General features: G+C 37.9%; 1 protein-coding gene across 4 annotated transcripts in view; it reads left to right on the top strand.

Annotated features, from left to right (window-relative positions):
- Window positions 1-1,102: 1,102 nt before the first annotated feature.
- ptpn6 (protein tyrosine phosphatase non-receptor type 6) overlaps window positions 1,103-14,610 on the top strand; it is a 50,079-nt gene continuing 36,571 nt past the window's right edge. The window contains exons 1-5 of one of the 4 annotated variants that reach the window (XM_007256884.4): window positions 1,103-1,242; window positions 8,793-8,881; window positions 9,112-9,272; window positions 10,332-10,355; window positions 11,522-11,644. In XM_007256884.4, the coding sequence (XP_007256946.3) occupies window positions 10,348-10,355; window positions 11,522-11,644 (131 nt within the window). In that variant the 5' untranslated portion in view covers window positions 1,103-1,242; window positions 8,793-8,881; window positions 9,112-9,272; window positions 10,332-10,347. Of the gene's footprint in view, window positions 1,243-1,377; window positions 1,568-8,792; window positions 8,882-9,111; window positions 9,273-9,930; window positions 9,956-10,331; window positions 10,356-11,521; window positions 11,645-14,610 lie in introns of those variants that run through there. The other 3 variants (XM_022673815.2, XM_007256883.4, XM_049480061.1) reach the window with 3 other exon arrangements.

The following is a 14,610-nucleotide window of genomic DNA, read 5'->3' as shown; positions in this document are numbered from 1 at the left end:
AGAACTTTTTTTGTGTGTGTGATCCGGTATGCTGCTTTAGTCTGGTGGAGGGTCCAGTTGGAAATGTTTTTAATAACACATTTGTACAATATTAACTGCCTTTACAATGTCATATGTTACTTTACAACACGGGTAATGCCCTGCTAAGTGCAGTTCAGTCACTGACCTAGTCTTATAGTCTCTATAAAACACGAAATCCACCGGAGATCCTATGTAAACTTAGTTACTTACACAAAGAGTTGGGTAGTCCAGGTCCAGAAAGTAAAAATCCACCCTGGGGTTTTGTTGGCTGAGCCACAGCAGAGCCCAGGCAGTTGGAACAAAACCTTGAGGCGGATTGTTGTGTAAACAGAACTGTTTAAAACATATACCTACCTATCTTAATTGTACTTCGCTGATGGTGTTTCATAGACCATTCGTTCCTTAGCTCTGAATTACTGGGCAAATCATATAACACTGATGTGTTATTTTTACAAATAACACAGGAACTACCATGTTGTTCCTGATGCTGTTAGCTTCTGTCTGACAAAATGGCATCCCTGCTTGGCTTCAGCTCTTCCTGTGGGCGGTCGCGAGTCAAGGCGGGTGAGGCCATGAATAATAACCTAAGTCACAGGTTGACGTAGACACAGTGCTTTTTCTAATAGACTGAATATTATTTTCTGAACATTTTCTTTTACTAGCAGACAATGGAGTTTAAAGAAGAGTTTTATGTGCAGCATGCATATACAACTCGGAGAGACCTATTGTATTTCACAAAGAAAAAGTGGATTTTAGTTTAATAAATCATTATGTTAATATAATATGTTGTCTCTTTAATTTAATAAAGCTAAACTCAGTTTAATAAATCATTCTGTTAATATAATATGTTGTTTCCTTAATTTAATAAATCTTCCCTCTGTTTAATAAAGCGATTAATTATCTTATTAAATTATTTTGTAGAGTGTAGAGGGGGTGATTAACTGGTGTATGTCTGTGAATATGTTTTGGTATTTGAAGGGTTTGGTTTTTCAGCATATCTGTAGAATTAGGTTTTCACCTGGGCGAGTCTGGACAGGTCCTGTGTGTGGAGCACAGTGTGGGTTGGAGTGACCCGGATGACTCAGGCTGGAGACTGGAGGGAGAGAAGCGGTCAGTGAGGAGAAATATTAGCTCACCGTGTTACAGAATGATCTACCTCCACAGAGTTCCACTGACAGCTGCTCCAAACACACACACCAGGTACACTCCTCACTCCTCCAGGTGAGACAGAGGTGTGTGGTTGAGAGCGAGCGCGCGTGCGTGTGTGTTTGCTGACTAGGAAGAAGATTTGGAGGCTTTTTTTGGCTCTCAGGCAAAACACGGCAATTTGGGAAAATTACAGGGTGGAGAAGTGTAATCATGCTGCTCTGATCTCTTATCACAACCACCGTTTACATACAGAGAGGGAGAGAGGAGCTCTTCTGAGCGCTATAGGTTATAGTGATCGTAGTGCACTATGTAAATGTAGTATATGAAGCTCCTCGCTGTGCAGGTGTGTGTGTGTGTGTGTGTGTGTTGACCCGCTGATGAAGAAAGCTCGGTGGTGGTGAGTCTGCTGCTGCTGTTGTTGTTGTTTCTTTCTGTTTAGTGAGTATATGTAGTAAGACTGCTGTTGTGTGTCGCAGTGACTCTGCAGTGTGTGTTCTGTGTCTCTCTGATTCTGAGGGAATTAACGTTAGTTAATTCTGTTTCAGTGTGTAGCTGTGTGTGCTCTGAACAGGTCTAGTCTAGCTCTGGCTCTGGCTAACTAACTTTCTAGCGGTGTCTGCAGCGGGAAGTTCTCTGTTGGAGGGGTAACTTTCTTTTTAATTTAAGTTTTAAACTATCCTTTTACTAAATCCGGTTACACCACAGACCCCTATGTCGTGTCTTAACTAGTAGCAAACTAACTCACGCGCAGAGTTACTGTCGCTTTTACATGACGAAAACAAGCGTGTAGCATGTCAATCAATGCCATGGAAACGTGGTTGTCAGCCAGCGCAGATGTTTTTGTTTTTATTATTTACGGGGAAATTATATATTATTAATGTTATTATTCCACATTATATATATATATATATATATATATATATATATATATATATATATATATATATATATATATATATACTTATATACGTATATATATATATATATATATATATATATATATATATATATATATATACATCTGAATCTAATAACACATACACATGTACTGTATGTATAACTGTTACACGTACTGTTAATCTCAGTTTCGAAACCAAAGACGGTTACAACAAGTTCACTAATTTCTTTTGATTTTCTCTCAAAGAAGTCTTTATTTTAAAGAAATTGTTGACAGTATGTTCAAATAATTGATAATTTTGTTTTTAAATCACTTTATATTAATGTACATTGTATTTCTCCTAAAAGATGCAATGCTATTTTTATTTTTTCAAGAAGACCCAAATCTGAAATTGATTAAAAAAAAAGTGTTTTACATTCACTAATATTGTTCCCTGGTTAAACAATAAAGCAATAAAGCAGAGGACAATACTTATTCCTATTACTGGAACTCACTCCTGTTACTGACAGTCACGCCTGTTACTCTTTATGTTATAAGTAACAGGAATGAGTTTTTATCTTAGAATTAGAAATTCTAAAATTAGAAATTACATTATTTTAAAAATAAACAAATAATATCTAAGAATTAACTTAGGTAACAGGACAGAGTGTTGAGATTGACCTCCTCAATCATAATTACACTATCAAATATACAGAAAAACAAATAAGGGAACTTTAATTTTGGTCTTCCCATGATCTCCAGAAGAACCAACTGATGGAACTTCCTGATGTAGATGTGACTTGTAGTATGTCTCAAATGTTTCAGATGGGGTAATGTGTTACGATAACAGGACTGAGTAAAACCCAGGGACACTACTAAAATTTCTATTTTAACTTAAATAGTATGGGGAAATTTGAAAGTCTATGTAGGTCACAATTTTTGAGATACAAAGACGAAATACGGCTGGTTTATACAACTTATCGCGTTCTTTCCGACAATATGCTTCACGAAATTATACGTCGTACGGTTTTCGTACAATTATCGTACAAAGTTTCCCCATAGGAATGAATGGGGGGCCCAGAGTTCCATCTCGCACACGAGCAGCTCTGCGCACGGAACCCCTTCTCTCCCCTGCTCCTCCAGTACTGTGAGTGTATGGAGGAGCTGCTGTATGGAGCAGCTATCAGTCAAAAGTTTGGACACCCCGGCACCCCAGCCAGGGCTTTGCAACCACCTATTAACTGCTTAGCAACAACTTAGCAACCACCTGGAAAACGTTAGCAACTGCCTAGCAACCAGTTAGCAATACCTTAGCAACCACTAGGAAAAGTTAGAAACTGCCTAGCAACAGCTTAGCAACCACTTTAGAAATGAAAGCAACTGCCTAGCAACCACTTAGCAACCACTTAGCAACCACGTTAAAAACGATAGCAACTGCCTAGCAACCACTTAGCAACACCTTAACAACCACTAGGAAAACATTAGCAACTGCTTAGCAACCACTTTAGAAATTATAGCAACTGCCTAGCAACCACTTAGCAACCACCTGGAATATGTTAGCAACTGCCTAGCTACCAGTTTGCTACACCTTAGCAACCACCTGGAAAACGTTATCAACTGCATAGCAACCACTTAGCAACCACTCTAGAAATGATAGCAACTGCCTAGCAACCAAATAGCAACAGCTTAGCAACCACCTGAAAAACGTTAGCAACTGCCTAGCAACCACTTAGCAATCATGTGGAATATGTTAGCAACTGCCTAGCAACCACTTAGCAACCAATTTAGAAATGATAGTAAGTGCGTAGCAACCACTTAGCAACACCTTAGCAACCAACTGGAAAACGTTAGCAACTGCCTAGCAACAGCTTAGCAACCACTTTAGAAATGACAGCAACTGCCTAGCAACCACTTAGTAACCACGTGGAATATGTTAGCAACTGCCTAGCAACCACTTTAGAAATTATAGAAACTGCCTAGCAACCACTAAGCAACCACTTAGCAACCACATGGAAAACGTTAGCAACTGCCTAGCAACCACTTAGCAACCACTTTAGAAACACCTTAGCAACCGCATAGCAACACCTTAGCAACCACATAGCAACCACCTAGCAACACCTTAGCAACCACCCCAGATACCATAGCAACACCTTAGCAACCACCTAGCAACACCTTAGCAACCACCTAGCAACACCTTAGCAACCACCCTGGATACCATAGCAACACCCTAGCAACCACCTAGCAACACCTTAGCAACCACCCTGGATACCATAGCAACACCTTAGCAACCGCATAGCAACACCTTAGCAACCACCTAGCAACACCTTAGCAACCACCCCGGATACCATAGCAACACCTTAGCAACCGCATAGCAACACCTTAGCAACCACCTAGCAACCAACTAGCAACACCCTAGCAACCACCTAGCAACACCTTAGCAACCACCCCAGATACCATAGCAACACCTTAGCAACCACCTAGCAAGACCCTAGCAACCACCTAGCAACACATTAGTAACCACCCTGGATACCATAGCAACACCTTAGCAACCACCTAGCAACACATTAGCAACCACCTAGCAACATCTTAGCAACCACCCCGGATACCATAGCAACACCTTAGCAACAACCTAGCAACACCCTAGCAACCACCTAGCAACCACCTGGTATATGTTAGCAATTGCCCAGCAACCAGTTAGCAACAGCTTAGCAACCACCTGGAAAACATTAGCAACTGCCTAGCAACAGCTTAGCAACCACTTCAGAAATGATAGCAACCGCCAAGCAAAACATTAGCAATCAAACGTTTAACCAAAAGTTTTACGATTTCAGCATTTAAACAAGCGTTTTTAGATTTCAGCGTTTAACCAAACATTTTTAGATTTCAGCGTTTAACCAAACGTTTTTAGATTTCAGCGTTTAATCAAACGTTTTTAGATTTCAGCGTTTAATCAAACGTTTTTAGATTTCAGCGTTTAATCAAACGTTTTTAGATTTCAGCGTTTAATCAAATGTTTTTAGATTTCAGCGTTTAACCAAACGTTTTTAGATTTCAGCGTTTTTGGCATTTAGCGTTTAGCCAAAAGTTAACAGCATATCAATGACTCTTCACACTCTTCAGACGGAAAAAGCTTAGCAACCATTTTAACTTTTTAACGTTATTAGCGTTCTTTTCCAAGCCAACTTAAAGTTCGTTCAAGAACTTTACCTTTTCTAGTTAAAATTGTTATGTTAATTGGATTTTCAGATTATAGAAGCTATGGTGAACTATTAGATAACAAAATCAAAACATTAAAATGACAGTAAAGACCAGTGTGATTGAACAATTTAGCAATTAAAGGACTAGTTAACAGTACAGTATTTTTCTGTATGTCATAATTATTATTCACTACTAAAACAATAAGTTTTGATGCTCTAGTAAACTTAGAAAACACCTAAAACAACATAATCTGTGAAATCATAAAACTAAAACTACCCAGACAAGGGGGAAAGCTCCAAGTGTATCCCCTGCTTACTTTCTATCTCTCCAGCATTCATTTGCCGCATGTTGGTTTTTGCATTCTCTCTCTCTCTCTCCCCCCCTCTCTCTCTGTGTGCTCAGATGAAGTCACCCTGTATTCTGAAGGTCTTATTTATCTGTTGACTTCTGTTAACCATTTACTAAGCTGACACACATGTATGTAAACAAGTCCTGTGGTCATCTATTTTGAAAATATTTTAATATTAGAGTTGGGATTCAGCGACATGCCATTTGCAATTCAAATCATAGACAACAATCTGCTCAGCAATAACTACTGGAACGAAACTTTTTATCAGTTTGAAAGTTTCTGATAAATAATCCAGACAAATATAATTGGAAGCTGACTGTATATAATATTAAATATAGTATATAATTTACATTTAGTGAGCACTTTATTAGGAATCTGTAAATCTATTAATCTATTCTCTTTATGAAACCATGTAATTCAGGGAATTTTGTGGCAGCAGGTATGCATGATGGGGTAATGCTTATATCAGCTCTCTTGTGCAAAAGTTATTTGTGACATTTATGAATGTGAGTCTCTATAGCAGTGCTTTGACAAGGGTGTGCCAAAGTAACTCCTTGGCCATGAGGTTCTATCAGTAATTGGGTAGTTGAATGATATATTTATATCAAGTGCCGTCTGATACCACAGGTGTTCAGCTTGTGCCCTTTCCTTTGCACACTGAAATTCCTTCCTATTCATTGACCATTTAATTATATTCTCTACAGGAGATCAATGCAGAATAGGACCAATCAGCTTGCTGGTAACACTGCAAGAGAAGGAAAGTCAATGTGGAATTAGTATGGAAAGCCCCTGAAAGAAATACCTGTGGTCTGTGGATTGCCATGTCAGTCAGTTGTGGAGCTTCAAAAGTTGCAATGATGAGCAGGAAAAATGGCTTCACCTCCTGGCTAATGACAGAACTGTGCTTATAAGATGAGCAGATTTGGATGGACCTAAAGGTTCCAGCAGGCAAAATAAAAACTTGACTACAGCAAGTAAGCACCTATTGTCCCACTTTGTAGCAGTTGTGAGTGTATGTTTATTTACACTAGGACATTTAAAACCAGGAGAGAGAAGCAGCTTTTTATTTATTTGTTTGGTATTTAAAAAAAACCTGGTGACATTATGGCTGTAAAAAATACAAAAATAAATACAACATGATAATTTTACAAAAAAACTTAAAATCATGGGATGAACATTTTTTCAGTTTGGGATAACTGATCGAAAGCTTTGGGATGGTTCTGGGATGGTTTTGATAAAAGATAGTCTAGAAATAAATAATTGTAATACATGATATTATTGTTATTTTATGACTATTTAATGGCACTTGTGTAACTATAAAATAACAGCATAATAATGCCATTACACTCTTTTAAAGTAATGTGGTATTGAGACCACATCTAATTTTTAAAATATCCCCCAAAAAAGTCTTTAAAGTGTGTGATGAGTGAGGGATGTGTGTGTGTGTGACTGGGTGGAGGCCAATTTGTAGTCCTAGGTGACTTCCTGGTTGAGAGCATGGACAGCTTGTAGGCAGAAACTCCTCTTCAGCCTCTCTGTGAAAGCATTCAGGAAGCAAAGCACTTTCCTGACCGTAGCAAAGACAGGAGTCTATTGTCGTGATGTCACAATCTTCCTGGCCTTGGTCCATCACTGTTTGTTGTAGATGTTCTGCAGGTCACGAAGCTCAGTCCAAAAGATAAGCTCAGCTGAACACACCACCCTCTGAAGAGAGCTTGCCTGTTCTGCTTGGTGCAGGCTGTGATATTCTAAGGTGGAAGACACGCTGATTGGCCTTCTTCAAAAGAGAGTTGATGTGGCAGCTCCACGAGAGGCCCTGCGACATGTAAATTCCATTAGACTTAAAACTGTTTTTTATAAATCACTTCCATCAAAATGAAAAATTGTTATTTGTTACTTTATTATAGTTTGCTTGCATCTGTTCTGATCATTTATAATGTTTTACAAACAAAAACAAACATTTCTGTATCACGTAGTTTCAAAAGCAATCCCAATGGCCCCATGACGATAATTATGTCACAGTTCATTCATTTATTTAATTATGTCACAGGACAACTCATTGTCCAATATTTGGTCATGACCTTAATCATTTTTGCTAAACATGCTAAACTTGAATAAGGCAGTATGTTCATTATGTTTCAAGCATAAATATGTTTATTTATGTTTTATTAATTTAGGATATTTTGAAGAATCAGATTCTCAAGTTCTCATTGCTTTAAATAGCATAATTATGCTGTTATATTATAGTTACATAAGTGGCATTAAATAGTCATAAACTAACAATAATATCATGTATTGCAATAATTTCTGGGACAATATACAGGGCTCCAGACTATATTTTACCAAAACCATCTCAGAACCATCCCAAAGCTTTCTATCAGTTATCCCAAACTGAAAATCGTTCATCCCATGATTTTACTTTTTTTGCAAAATTATGATGTTATATTTATCTGTGTATTTTTTCCCGCCATAATGTCCCCAGGTTTTATTAAATAACCATTAAAAAACTAACAAATAGCTGCTTCTCTCTCCTGGTTTTGAATGTCCTAGTGTAAATAGAAATACACTCACAGCTGCTACATAGTGGGACAATAGGAAGTAACATTTCCTAAACTTTCTGTAGTCAAGTTTGATTTTTTTGCCTGCTGGCACCTTTAGGTCCATCCAAATCTGCTCATCTTATAAGCACAGTTCTGTCATTAGCCAGCAGGTGGAGCAGTTTTCTCTGCTCACCATTGCCACTTTTGAAGGTCCACAATTGACTGACATGGCAATCCACAGACCACAGATATTTCTTTCAGGGGCTTTCCATACTAATTCCACATTGACTTTCCTTCTGTTACAGTGTTACCAGCAAGCTGAGTGGTCCTATTCTAGTTTGTTATGCTTCTTCCTGCTCAGTTACACAGAATCTTTTTGCACATTGACTCTTGCACTCTTTACCTCTATTTTTTTTTTGTTGTAAATATTATTTTGCATATTTTAGTGACTATCTCTGTATATACCTAGCCCTTTATGTTATTGGACATCTTTATATTAATCTATATTTTATATATTCTATTTGCTTTTTCCTTGAACTAGAACTTGATATATTTTGAGCCAGTTTGATAAATAAAGCTTATTTCACAGGTACCTAAAACCTTTGCACAGCACTTGTTTATAATATATATTTATATTGTAATTGTGTTTCTTTTACAGGTGTTTCACATTTGTCTCAGTTGGATCAATCTACTCTGCTTCTGCATTATGGGAAATGAAGTCCAGGGGCCTTGTGTAATGTAATAAAGGTAAGAGTGGAAAACACACTGCAACACAGCATGTACTCACAATGCATGTAGTAATTGCTTTGCTTAAGACTGATTGTGTGTGGGGGGGGGGTGTTGGAGGTTGTGTGTGTGTGTGTGTGTGTGTGTGTGCGTGCACGTGTGTACTTTGTATAGAAAGTGGTGGCTGAAGTCACTCTTGCTGCCTGCTATAAAGCAACAGGAATAAGGAAGTGTAACTATGTGTGCTGCAGGGGACGAGTTACGGTACAGCCGGCAGAGCACGAGTGACAAACAGACTGACGAACGAGCAGAGAGCAAGAGTGGGATGGAGAGAGACTGAAAAAGAAGGATAGAGAGATTTAATAGCAGTGCAAGAGAAGTAGACAGTGGGACCTGAGTTCTCTGATTAAGGGTAAAGTGTTTTACACATGTTTGTTTGATTCTCATCCTGTGTTTTTTTATTTTGATGTCAGTTTTGATCTTGGTTCCTCTCTCTTTCTCTCTCTCTCTCTCTCTCTCTCTATTTTCTCTCTCTTTTTCTTAGCACAAATTGTACAAGTTTAACTTTTTGCTGTTGTTTGTTAATGAATGATAGTAGGATCAGTATGACTTAAGAAAAGCGAACAGGGAAAAGGAAACCTACAATACGTAAAAGATCATTAGGCATCAACAAACTAAAAAAAGAAAAAGTTGGAGAGTGTATGCTCTCTTTTTTATCTTCCTTTCTCTCGCTTTCTGTCTAATTAAAACACAAAGGTTGTTTCAGCTCTCTATATTCGACTAACAGCCAGTCAGTGTCTTGTCATATTTGTCTGTCATTTAACTGACCTGTAGTGGACAGAAGTTCTGCACAGAGGATGAGGTTTCTGTTGCCCTCCCCATTCTTGTACCCACTATCGCTTTCACTGCTTTGCAAAATAAAAAGCCACAAAAGGAAGGAAGGAGCTTGAGTGAGAGAGCACAAGAGAGAGAGAAATCGAGATAGATAGATAGGAAAAAGAGAGGTAGCAAAAGAGGGCGGGCCATCATATGTGAGGGCTTATATAGTGAGGGCGATGGACAGTTCTGTGTTTTCTGAATAGAGACCTGTATAGAGTAAGTGTGTTTATTTTTGACCTGAGTGAGAAAGAGTGGGTGGAGGAGAGAGAGAGAGAGAGAGAGAGAGGAAGAGGAAGAGGAAGAGAAAGAGAAAGAGAGAAAGAGCGAGAAAAAGAGTCTAGTATAGAGATTGATAGTCGCTACAGACATCGCAGGAAGACTGTGTTTATTTATGTTTTTATTTATTTATTTATTTGTCTTACTCTGTCTCTACCTATCTCTCTCTTGCTCTCGTTTCTCTCTTTCTCATTCTATCTCATTTTTAATGTGATATTCAGCCAGAAAAATTGACTGGGTGTTGGGTTTGGAGGTGTTTATTTGTTTGTTTCGGTGCCTGAAGTAACCAATATTTTTTTTTCTGTTGGTTTCGCAGAGTGTAAAGGTGAAACATGGTTCGGTAAGTCTTATTTCTAAATACTTCTCTTTTGCGCTCCCTCTCTTTCTGCCTTTTTCCTCTCTCTCCCTTTCAGGTTCCTTTTTTTACTTTTGCTTCTGTCACACGCTGTTCACCACAGCAGATGATTACTATTGTGCAATAAAAAATTTTTAAAGGGTAGTCAAAGTTGCAGTGAATGTGTGTGTGTGCGTGTATGTGTGACAGAGAGACCGACAGACATAGAGAGTGAAAGTCTGGGTGTCCCCAGAGAGACGGACAGGTGTGGTCACACAGACACACACACACACACACACACACACATATATGTGTGTATTTATAGCTGTGTGTATGTAATTAGGGGACAGTAAAGCTAAAAATCACATCGCATCCACTTCATTAAGGATTTTTGATATGCAACTTCAAATAAATATTTTAAATAAAGCAATTCAAATAATAGTAGATAAAATCTGAATGCAATGATTTGCAAATCTCATAGATATTTCATTCACAATTAAACACGGAACACATATAAGATATGTTGGAGTCTCAGAAAAGTTGGGACAGGGCAACAAAAAGCTGGAAGTTAGTGGTACTTTAAAAAAAAACCACCTGCAATAGAAGTGATTTACAACTAATAACTAGTATGTCTGGGTATGAAAAAAACATTTTAGCAAAGCATAGTCTCTCAGAAGCAAATATTGCTGAATATATTTTACAGATTTGTGTTACCAATCTGTTTAAAGTTGTGTCTAAAATTTGTGAAACAATTTAAGTCAAATGTTCCTCAACATAACATGTACATAATATCCTCAAATGATTCAGAGAATTTTGAGAAATCCCTGTGTGCGGGGGAAAAGGCCAACAGTTGATATTAGATGTTGGTGATCTTTGGGCCCTCAGGTAGCACTGCATTAAAAACAGGGATGATTATGTTGTGAAAATCACAGCATGGGCAGTTTCTGTGAACACAATTTGCCATACAATTCCCAAATGCAAGTTAAAGCTGTGTAATGCATAGGAGAAGCCATGTCAACATGATCCAGAGATGCTGGCGTCTTCTCTGGTCCTAAGCTAATTTAAAATGGACTAATACAAAATGGAAAAAGAAGCAGCTTGTTATCAGGGCACATTTCAAAAACTTGCATCTATTTGCCTATGATCTGAGTGTGTGTATGTCTGTATTTCAGGTGGTTCCATAGAGATATATCTGGTATAGACGCGGAGACACTTCTTAAGAACCGTGGGATTCATGGCAGCTTTTTGGCCAGACCTAGCAAGAAGAATGCTGGGGATTTCTCCTTATCTGTCAGGTAACACACCTTTCCTGAGATGTTAATCTGTTTAGCTGGACCAGGCCTGAGCATGGCCTTGTGTTTCGGCTGCTACTGTGTTTTTGGTGTTGCCAGGACTGCTGTTTTTAAATCTGCATGAGAGTTCTTCTGCTTTCTTCTAATACCTAAAGACTGGGTTTGTAACATAAATTAACTCTGGACAAAATGCAGAAAACCACAGCTCAGGTGGGAGAATCTGTCCACATGAGAACTAGCAGTCATTTACTGCACAAATGTGGTCTTTAGGGAAGAGTGGCAGGAAGAAAGCCATTGTTAAAAGAAAACCCTAAAAAAGTTTGCAGTTTGCTAGAAGCCATGTTGGGGACACCGGTAACAAGGTGGCCAAAATGCAAAACTCTATGTGTGGCGGAGAATTAGCGCTGCACATCACTCTGAATACACCATTACCACTGTGAAATATGGTGGCGGCAGCATCATGCTATGGAGCTGGGGATGAATGAAGTCTAATACAGGGCAATCTTGAAAGAAAACCTGTTGAGACTGGGGCAAAGGTTGACCCTTCAGCAGGACACTGACCCTGAACATAAAGCCAGGGTTACAATGGAATGGTTTTTAACAAAACATATTCATGTGTTAGAATGGCCCAGTCAAAGTCCAGACCTAAACCCCACGGAGAACTTGTGGCAAGATCTGAAAACAGCTGTTCACAGACACTCTCCATCTAATCTGACTAAGCTTGAGCTGTTTTGCAAAGAAGAATGGACGAAAATTTCAGTCACTAGATGTGCAAAGCTGAATGGAGACATACCCTAAAAGACGTGCAGCTGGAATTGCAGCAAAGGTGGTTCCACAAAGTATTGACTCAGTATTGGGTCTGAATACTTTTGCACACTGCTCTTTTCAGTTTTTTTGTTTGTAAAAAATGTTTTGAATCATGCATAATTTCCTTTCCAATTCACAATTGTATACCACTTTGTGATGGTTTTCACAATGAATTCCAATTAAATGTATTTATGTTTGTAGTTGTAATGTGACAAAATATGGAAACGTTCAAGGGGTATGAATACTTTTGCATGACACTGTATGCTTCCGGTACTTACATGTGTCCACCACGACATACTCATAGGCATACTCTTTATACCCATAGGTTTTGTATTAGTCGTGGGCAATAAGGTAAAAATATTATATCACCATATTTAAAAAGGTTTTCACAATACACAATATTTATCTTGATACATAGGATCAGTATCAAAATGCATCAGTATTGATAGATCACAAAATTACAATACAAACATTTTTATTTATGAATAATTTTTATTCAAAAGTATATTGTTGATATGATTAGAAAATGTATCACAATAAGTATATATCATTACATTGCTCAGCTCTAGAATTATTTAATTCTAGTGCAAAGATACCCTCCTGCACTGACAAACAAAAGATGAAAAGACGTCAGTTTGAAGTGGTTGAAAATAAGTCTGTAAGACGTCACATAAACGTCTTTTCAAACACTTCAAAAAGACATATATAACTATAGTTTTTAACCTTATATACATAGAAAATACATCCTTATATAAACGTCATTTTAGAGGGCAGTACACTGTAGCTAGTGAGCTGTAACGGTACAGAAAATTCATGGAAAAATGAAGAGGCTGGGCATTCTGTATAGCCTCACCTTTATTAACTTCATAATAACAGTGGAACTTTATTATAATCATGTTTTTGTTTTTTGGGATGGAATGTTGTAACGGGGCTCGAGTACTTTCATTGTATGCTTAAAACCAGGGTTCTCTCCTATTGTATACCATAGCTAGGTGTTTTTAAGTGCGTGTTAAAGGTTATAAACTGTGGCTGGGTGTTTATAAGTGTGTGTTAAAGGTTATAAACTGTGACTAGGTGTTTAAAAGTGTGTTATAAAGGTTATAAATTGTGGCTTCAACAGATTGTGTTGAAGGCTGTAAACTGTGGCTAGATGTTTGAAAGTGTGGGTTGAAAGTTGTAAGTAAACTAAACTGTAATTCTAAAAAAAAAAAAACATTTTCTTTTAAGTCAAACGAGGGCCGGATGTAAATCTACATGGATTTCTCTCCTGAAAACTCTTTTAAGTATTTTAGCACGGTTAGCATCAGCGCTAGCCGCAATTATCAGTGCTTAGTGCTAGTAAACGCCGCCCAACAGTTTTAACTTGCTGGAAAAAACTTCTGTATGAAGCTGTGCTTCACCTGAGAGGCTTTACTGCTCCTTACATACTGACCAATAAAATTCATACATAAGGTGCACCAGATTATAAGGCATGATTTTTGGGAAAATTTTTAAGTGATTTAGGTGGGTGTTATAGTGCAAGAAATACAGCACATTAATTAACAAGTGTATTTAAAACTCGCCCAGTCCACAAACAGCAGTGTTTAGCTCTGTAAACTGTAGCTAGGTGTTTGAGAGTGTGTGTTGGAAGCTGTAAACCATAGTTAGGTGTTAAAGAGTGTGTGTTGGAAGCTGTGATTTGTTGTTAGGTGTTTGAGAGTGTGTTAAAGGCTGTAAACTATAGCTAGGTGACTGCTATAGTTAATGTGTTAAAAAGGTTGTTTTGGTGTAAGGGCCATTAAAATGCTTCAGAAATATTATGTTTGAAATAGATCATCTAGCCATCTTTACAACCTTTCTGTATGTGTTGTGGAGGTTGTAAAATGTATTTAGACAAGCTATTTCAAATACCAATGATTACATTTTGTGTGCTAAATTGTGTTTTTACTAAGTTAATTCTTAAATTTGTTATTAAATGTACACTATGCGTACAATAGCAGTCATTCCAGGTGGCCCAGTTATAAAAATTGGTGTTTCTTTGGGCCTAATTATATTGCTTGGGTCTAATTATAAGATTGGCAGTCATATTCAGTGCTGTTTTGGCTGTACCACAAATTGCCCTTTTGGTAGCTGGATTCCTAACCGACAGCTTTCCAGCAGCTGGCCGTCTGCAGGTGCTGAAT

This window comes from Astyanax mexicanus, chromosome 6 (assembly GCF_023375975.1).
Source record: "Astyanax mexicanus isolate ESR-SI-001 chromosome 6, AstMex3_surface, whole genome shotgun sequence".
NCBI lineage: Eukaryota > Metazoa > Chordata > Actinopteri > Characiformes > Acestrorhamphidae > Astyanax > Astyanax mexicanus.
This window is presented reverse-complemented; position numbering and strand designations above follow the sequence as displayed.